The sequence below is a fragment of the Austrofundulus limnaeus genome, unplaced genomic scaffold (genome assembly GCF_001266775.1).
Source record: "Austrofundulus limnaeus strain Quisiro unplaced genomic scaffold, Austrofundulus_limnaeus-1.0 Scaffold0, whole genome shotgun sequence".
Taxonomy (NCBI): Eukaryota; Metazoa; Chordata; class Actinopteri; order Cyprinodontiformes; family Rivulidae; genus Austrofundulus; species Austrofundulus limnaeus.
In genome coordinates this window covers 4,054,293-4,061,740 of record NW_013952402.1, presented here as the reverse complement: position 1 = coordinate 4,061,740, position 7,448 = coordinate 4,054,293, and the positions used below count along the sequence as shown (strand labels likewise).

The window sequence follows — 7,448 nt, the reverse complement described above, 5'->3', positions numbered from 1 at the left end:
ACTTCAAACCTACAGCGCGTGACGTTTGACAACAGTAAAACAGAAGATAAGTGAGAATGAGATTGATAACAGACCAACTTCTCTCCTCTGGACTCTCCAGAAATTTAGACAAACGGTAACATCCAGGAGTCATGGGGCAGCTTCACTTCTTGATTTAACTCTTCTGTGCTTCTTTTGACCACTTCATGTGCTGTTTTTTTGTTCCATGAGTTCCTCAATTGTAAATCAATTATGCTTAAAGGACAGATTTTTGTTATGATAGATGGCTTGAAAGCAGAATTGATACTCTTGTTTAAGTAAAAAAAATGTCCATCTGAGTGGGGGAAAACAAATATTTAATATAAATTTAATTAACACTGGTTTGCTGACTTTATCATCATGATGCTAAAAAAGCCCTTATATGTTCAAAGTTCTTTTTTCCAATGATATAAAATTMCATATCAGTCTTAGACCAAGTAGATGATAAATTGCTCGGTAAACAAGATAATTTTCAAGACATTTGATGTGATTAAACATGATTGAATTACCAAAGAACAAAATCAGTTCTGGGTATTTACCAGGAAGATACTGTATGTTTGCAAAGTCTAGATACAAGCACAACCCTCATTGGAACTGAATGGGGCGGGGTGGGGGGGGGGGGTCGCTATCTCAAGCAGATTATGTCTGCTGTGTCAAAGGTAGTTATTAAACGTTTAGTAACACAAGGACACAAACCTGCTGACTCATTGTGTGTAAAGCTTTACAGACTGCAACACGAAGGGAAACTCCTTCATGATTACAAAATGCTTGATTTACAACTGCACTGCCATAAAGAGTAGCAGGGAGAATGCTGTAGAATAAGTAGCCATTAAGCTTAGGGTTTACAATGTTTTATCAGCGAAAGAAAAAAAAAAAGAACTTTGATACTCAGTTGGGACAGACTGTATTGACAGAGAACTGAACAATTACAGTAAAAGATCAACTGTGGTTTATCAGGCAAAATGTCAAAAATTTGCTGACTAACTGATGCCAGAGTTCAACTGCATTCAGAAATGTACAAAAGTGTACAACTTAAAACTGGTTAAATCAACCCAATGAGTTATCAATAAAGTAACAATAAGGGAGTATTTGTGACCCATCACGTCAAACTGAGGAGAAGTCAAAATGACCGAAGCCCATTTACAGATTCCTGGCTTTTAAGATCTATTTTGATACTTTGATCATCCTGATATCAAGACGGGTTCCAGAGATATTGATTTGTCTTCCTAATCGGGATGTATGTGGTCTGAATCCTATTTTTAGGTTATTCTAAAGAGAATTTTTTCCCCCCATCATTATAAAGGGGAAACCTAAAATAGTATTTGGATATTGAGATTTCCYAGCTGGAAAGAAAAACTTTGCTAGCTCACTTGGATAATAACAAAATTTAAGGCTTTTCCACTAAAAGTTGTGTATTTGTAGCTAATGTAAAAAAAAAAACAAGATTGTATTTCAGATATTTCATTTAAATGCACAGATCAGGTATGTAATCATTATATTTTGACAAAATGCAATTGTTGCAAATTRCTGATTGGATGGGTCACATTTTGTATCTTTGAAATCATCAAATTGGTTTTATGTTTGAGTTATTAAAGGCTTTATCAGTCATCTGTAGGGTTGTAAATGGTTTTTTTTCTTACAACATTTGTTCTCAAACTACTTTTGTTTGAGAATTTAAGTGGAAAAGTTTAACTGCACAGTGAAGCTGGAGGAAAAACAGTCAGTTTGGTCAGTGTGTGACACCATGACAATGCACTGTGAGGTCCATGTTGCACTGTTGTAAAAAAAAAAAATCAGGGCATGACTAAGCTTTATGGTGTGAGTTGAAAACCTTAGTTCTAAATTAAAAGGAAAGAAAAATGATTTTTTTAATCATGCAAAATAGCTGGTAAACTTTCTATTTTAGCTCTAAAACTTAGATCAATATAAATATTTAACACGTGACATCATTGTAGGCGTTTGCCAAGCCAGTGAAATATTCAGTTTGTAACGATCAGTTTGTCTAATGAYACCACAGGTTCATTAATGATCACTTACTGTCAGAAAGCTACAGGTGAGATGAGTTTTATTCAATAGAATCAATTTCTAGAGAATCAACTCAAAATGTATAAATATTAACATTAACATACCATCATCAGTACCCTGCCTTTTAGCAGCAGATCCACTTTTACAAGCTTATTAAAGTCAAATGTTATATGTGTGGGATTCTTTGTAACTGAGGCTTTTATTCTGTCAAATTCTTTTTTATTTGAAAAATGACTAAAAAAACATATGAGTCACACTTAAATCCCATTCTAACTAGACTTTTGTTATTCTGGTTATTAGTCAGTTCTGTCACAGCTACAGGGTCACATTTAAACACAAACATGGCAAAAAGAGCATGTCTCTTTTGTACTCAGCATCCGTTCACTTGCTCTGGGTTCACTTTAGAGTGGGTTTTAAGATTTTATTACTGACCTATGGAGTGCTTACATGGGCAGGCTTCTTTGTATCTCTCCAACGTCAGCCTTCTGAGCCTTTCAGCTCATTCAGACGATGGTTTGCTTTTAGCTCTCCTGAGGTCCAGCCTGGTGTAGAAATGAGAACAGGTCCTTGCAGTTTGCTGATCTCTGCGTGACGAGTGCGCTTTGTGATTTACTGCATAAATCAGCCACAATAAAAGTAAGCTTGTGCTGAGGTTTATTGTAAAGTAACGATTTAAGTTGTAGTCACACAAACTTAAATTACGGGTTCAAAATTTTTATATGTAATACCAAAATTAATATTTCCATACAGTAGAAAACCTGAGGTCCAATACAGGATAAAAGACATAAAAAACATATCAACAAAGGAAAAATCAATCAAACTGAATTGTGAAAAAAAAATTTCTTTGTTTCATTATATCTTTTGAAATATTTTCTATTATTGAGTGTTTATGTTCGATTGAATTTTGTTTTATAGTTCAGATTTCTAAGTGTACTGTTGTGTTTTCTTTGTTGTTGTGTGGCCATTTTTATTGTTGTGCTTTGCTTCTCAAAAGCATGTGTATGCACCTATGAATCATTTCCTYGCTGCTCAGTCGTAGATAACATTCATGAAACTACAGCGCTCATCACTCATGAGGAAAAAATTGTACAGGTCCTCTGGACGGGTTCTTCTTTAATGAAACGTTTCGTCTCTCTTCCAAGAGACTTCTTCAGTCTGAGAGTTTCAGGCAAAATTCAGGCATGAATTTTGCCTGAAACTCTCAGACTGAAGAAGTCTCTTGGAGAAGAGACGAAACGTTTCATTAAAGAAGAACCCGTCCAGAGGACCTATACAATTTTTTTCCTTTTGATTTTTTACCTGGATTACTGAGATGCATCAGGACATCACTCATGAGCAACAACACCAAGAGCGCCACTTAAATTGTAATTCTTCGTTAATAAATCTAAAATAAAATTTTGAGGCACGTTTAATGTACGTATGAAAATAAATGGCAACACGTTGGCATGATCGTTGTTGATTACATTTGAGGTATCACAAGGTGTTTTTGGCTATCGCGTTTAGACTCCGAACTTTGCTCACGTCTGCCACCTTCAGGCCGTACTCAGGTGCCGACAACGTGGCTCCCATTGTCACGCAGGTGTTCCTGTACGTGGAAAAAAAATTAAATAAAATGTTTAAGTCAAATATATTTCTATAGTTTTTTAACATTTGTTTCGCAGCAAACCTGAATTTCATTGCCGAGTCTCTGCTGGAGCGAGCCGAGCAGTGAAACTCCTGAGCCCCCGACCCTTCTAGTATTCTCTGCAGGTTCCTCTCTGTGATGCCCCCTCCTGTTTTTAAAAATATAAATATCTTAAAAACTAAAAACACTCACATAAAAGTACACAATGGTGGAAACAGAACTAACCTGGCATAACAATTATTCTGTCTTTGGCCTGTTGGGAGGAAACTACAATGTTARAAAGAAAATTTTATCTGAATACCATAGAAAGACATGTTTTATATGCAACCTTTTTTTCTYGTGAAAACGTAGAATTTGAAAGTGGACTATTATACATACTTGATCAATGAGACGTTTAATGACATGCAGCCCCTCCAAAGCTGAGCTGTCGCAGCCACTTGTCAACACGCGTTCGAACCCTAACGATATTAGAGTCTCCAGAGCAACTGCTGGGTCGTGAACCATGTCAAAAGCTGCAGACAGATCAGAACATCAATTGACAAAACGACTTCAGACTCACAGTGAAATCTTTATAGACTTTGTTTTTTAAAGAAGCGCTGATAAAAGCAATCTAATATGCTGATTCTGCTGGGGATCCATGATTTTTTTTGAACGTATTAGCAGCGTATTGGAAAGCATACTTGTGAGATGAATGAAAAAAAAAATTACCACGGTGGAAGGTCACAGGCAGAGGACGAGCAGCAGCTGAGGAATAAAAAAGAAGAAAAAAAAGACATATAACAAACAAATTGAAATTCTGATTCAGTTAACTTTTTTCAAACCATTAGAATTGAAATGTGTTTTTTTTTGTTATTTCAAATTCTTTTAGTTCATCTTTTACATCACATACTGATGACTTGATTTGTTTAWAGTACGAATTGTTAATTATTAACACAAAATCTAAAAGCAGTCACATGCAAAAGTGAAGATAATGATTCAAAAAACCTGAAATCATAAAAAGTTTATGAAGTACTTCACGAATTAGGCGCTATAACACAGTATGGATTTTAACTATGAATTAGGTCAGGGGCACAAACAGCATCATGAGACTAAACAGTTAACAGAAAAAAAAAAACATTATGCTATGTGACTGGCAAAATAAYGCTTATTTTATAGCTAAAACTAAATGCAACTTTATTTTTATACTATTTAGACACATTAGAAATGTGGTGTCACTAAAAAAATCCTCGTATCAATTTTTAAAGAGGTTAAATTGCTACTTTCATCAGCTGTTCTTAGATCTCAATTGTTTTGAGGCATGTCTTCTAATAGTGGACCTCAACCTGAGCACAATTCAGATATCATTCAGGTTTCATTGGTTTGCTCACTGCAGATGTTTTACCATGTTTCTCCAAGCAGTGTCATCATCAGTAATATTTCAACATGTTAGACAGATCTGTATTTTTTTTTTTACCTTTTTGTCTATGACATTAGTCCACACAGTGTTTAATTCATTGTCTCACAGCAAGAAGTTCACTGTAGGAGTTTACACTCATAGTGTAAAATGTGTCTTTTTATCGTTCCTAAAGTGGTAATCAAAAATAAAACTAAGTTATCCTGATTAGTGTATACTGCTTGTAAATAAACATTTTAATGTCTTTTTTAAACAGGTGGTTTTCAGGATTCAAACTGCAGTTTTCTTATATTCACTTGATCTTCTGACATGTTTCACGCTTGATTTTGTGAAACTGCACGTTACGAGGATAATCTGAGCCATCATGTTTCACAGTTCAGATTACATATGCAGATGAACAATACCCAGTAGCTCCATGCAGAGTTCTGCGTCCACCAGACCATCCTCTGTCAGGGCACCCAGAACTAGACCATCAGCTCCTTGGCTCTTCATCAGCTCTATGTCCTTCCTCATCACCTCCACCTCCTGACCTGAATAAAGGAAGTCTCCCCCTCGAGGCCGTACCATCACATAGGCTGGGATTTTGATGTACTGCTTTACTACGTGCAGAAGGCCTGCAGTAAAAGATATGTGGGTGGGTTATATGCACCTATCTGGGGCAAAGAGCTTCCACAGTCACAGTCTGTTCAGAGGTGAAATGTGTTGATCACCTAAACTGGGGGTGAGCCCTCCCTCCAAGAGGCTTGAACACAACTCAAGCCGACTTGCACCTGTCAGGACAAAAAATAAATAAATAAAAAAAATCTCAGAAAACACTAATGCTCACAAACTAAAATCTAAAGCTCTGCACTGCTCAACTTTTTTTCTTACCATAAGGGCTGCTATGAACATTACCTCTTTCAGCAAGTCATTAAAAAAGAAAAAAGCAGAGCAGCTTGTACTACACTTTTACTAACCTCCTCTCTCAGCATTCACAGCAGACTCCACGGAGTCCACACACACCTCCATTAAAAAGCTCTGTGCCATTCTGAACGTCTGAGCAAAGAAATACAAAGATTTCCAAAGTCAGTCTGTTAGCTAACATCTATACAAGTTTCCCCATTTACAATTTTATAACTTCTACCGGCTCAACTACCTGCCAGTTCGCTTTCTCTTTGGAAACGTTTTGAAGTAAGTCACATCATGCTTTGAGTGAACACCAGCCACTCGTTTCCGGAGGGGTTGTTCATTGTTAAAAATGTCCTCCGGCTGGGGGGGCGGGGAATTCTGTTTACGTAAAAAGTAAAATGCGACCGCCCACGCGGGATGTATTAATACACTAAACGGGCATCCATATTCCTGATAGCTACGGTACAATTTACAAAACAATAAATATAATATATTCATTGTATAATTGAAAATTTTGTTGAGAATACATATATGTATATATTTTTTTAGCTGAAAATGATAAAAACAACTCTTCAGCTATTGTTTTTATGTGACATCAAAGGTTAAAGTTGAACCTTCTACATCCGGGTAACAACAAAAAAGCTTTCTGCCATTTCCGGGAGGATCTGCAGTTTGACATGAGCTCCTTCAGTGGAATTTATTAAGAAAGAAAATATGTTACTTACATCGTTACGGACAACCATTTTTTGCGGCTGCAGATGTGTTAGCAAGGGGTTTCAACAGAACTGCGTGAGTAGCGATAAATTTAGCTACTAGCTAACAGACTAACCATGTACGAAGCCACAACAAATATTAGCATGATATAAAAATAACATTATCCAATTTCTTTCGATTTTTAGCGTGCAGACTTTATTTAGGTTAGTATAGATAAGTTAGTTATGTGACTGTCAAAATGATAGTTTATCTCCGTTTATGTAATAACTAAAATGACATAACTGACCTCCAGCCTCTCTGTTGTTTATTATCATTTCTATCAAGTAAGTAGCATTATTGAATCAACTGTGCTTGTGGTTTAAATGTGTTTTATATTGGTATAATCAGTTTTCAAACCTGATAAGGTGCAAAATTTCCTGCAGTTTTCTCCAGAGCTGTTTTYCCCCCCTTGTAACCAAAAGCCTTCTGGTGTGGGTTCATATGTTAAATGGCCAAACCATGTTGGACGTGTTTGGAATTTATCTAAATGCTTTAGGTTTCCGTTTACATCGTTATACAATGATACAAAAGACTGGGTGTGGGAKGATGCTATATGTACAGACTTTCGTTTTTGAGATTTAGGATCTTATTCATTTTTGCCCCACAAGTACAGATATAATCACTTATAAGGGGTTTATAGCCTTTGTATTGCCTTATTTTTGTTGCTGCTCATGCAGAATTAACACACACACACACACACACACACACACACACACACACACACACACACACACACACACACACACA

General features: G+C 36.2%; 2 protein-coding genes across 2 annotated transcripts in view; one reads left to right on the top strand and one right to left on the bottom strand.

Annotated features, from left to right (window-relative positions):
* Positions 1–3,334: 3,334 nt before the first annotated feature.
* On the bottom strand, positions 3,335–6,326 carry cutc (cutC copper transporter homolog (E. coli)). Its single transcript, XM_014021458.1, has 9 exons — positions 6,196–6,326; positions 6,017–6,095; positions 5,771–5,830; positions 5,465–5,674; positions 4,376–4,411; positions 4,046–4,179; positions 3,893–3,920; positions 3,710–3,815; positions 3,335–3,628 (listed from the first exon to the last, which is right to left on the bottom strand). Exons 2-9 carry the CDS (start codon positions 6,084–6,086, stop codon positions 3,517–3,519), a joined length of 756 nt encoding a protein of 251 aa, XP_013876912.1. The 5' UTR covers positions 6,087–6,095; positions 6,196–6,326; the 3' UTR covers positions 3,335–3,516.
* A 263-nt stretch (positions 6,327–6,589) lies between these two features.
* cox15 (cytochrome c oxidase assembly homolog 15 (yeast)) overlaps positions 6,590–7,448 on the top strand; it is a 6,069-nt gene continuing 5,210 nt past the window's right edge. The window contains exon 1 of the mRNA XM_014021034.1: positions 6,590–6,737. Coding sequence (XP_013876488.1) covers positions 6,663–6,737 — 75 coding nt within the window. The 5' untranslated portion in view covers positions 6,590–6,662. The remainder of the gene's footprint in view (positions 6,738–7,448) is intronic.

What these genes read in the sequence shown, in the direction of transcription:
- cutc (XM_014021458.1), bottom strand. Translation starts at nt 6,086, where the DNA reads ATGGCACAGAGCTTTTTAATGGAGGTGTGTGTGGACTCCGTGGAGTCT. An exon ending in TTAAACGTCTCATTGATCAA is followed by an intron (nt 3,921 to 4,045) that starts GTATGTATAATA and finishes TCCTCCCAACAG; the next exon opens with GCCAAAGACAGAATAATTGT. An exon ending in CAGAATAATTGTTATGCCAG is followed by an intron (nt 3,816 to 3,892) that starts GTTAGTTCTGTT and finishes TTTTAAAAACAG; the next exon opens with GAGGGGGCATCACAGAGAGG.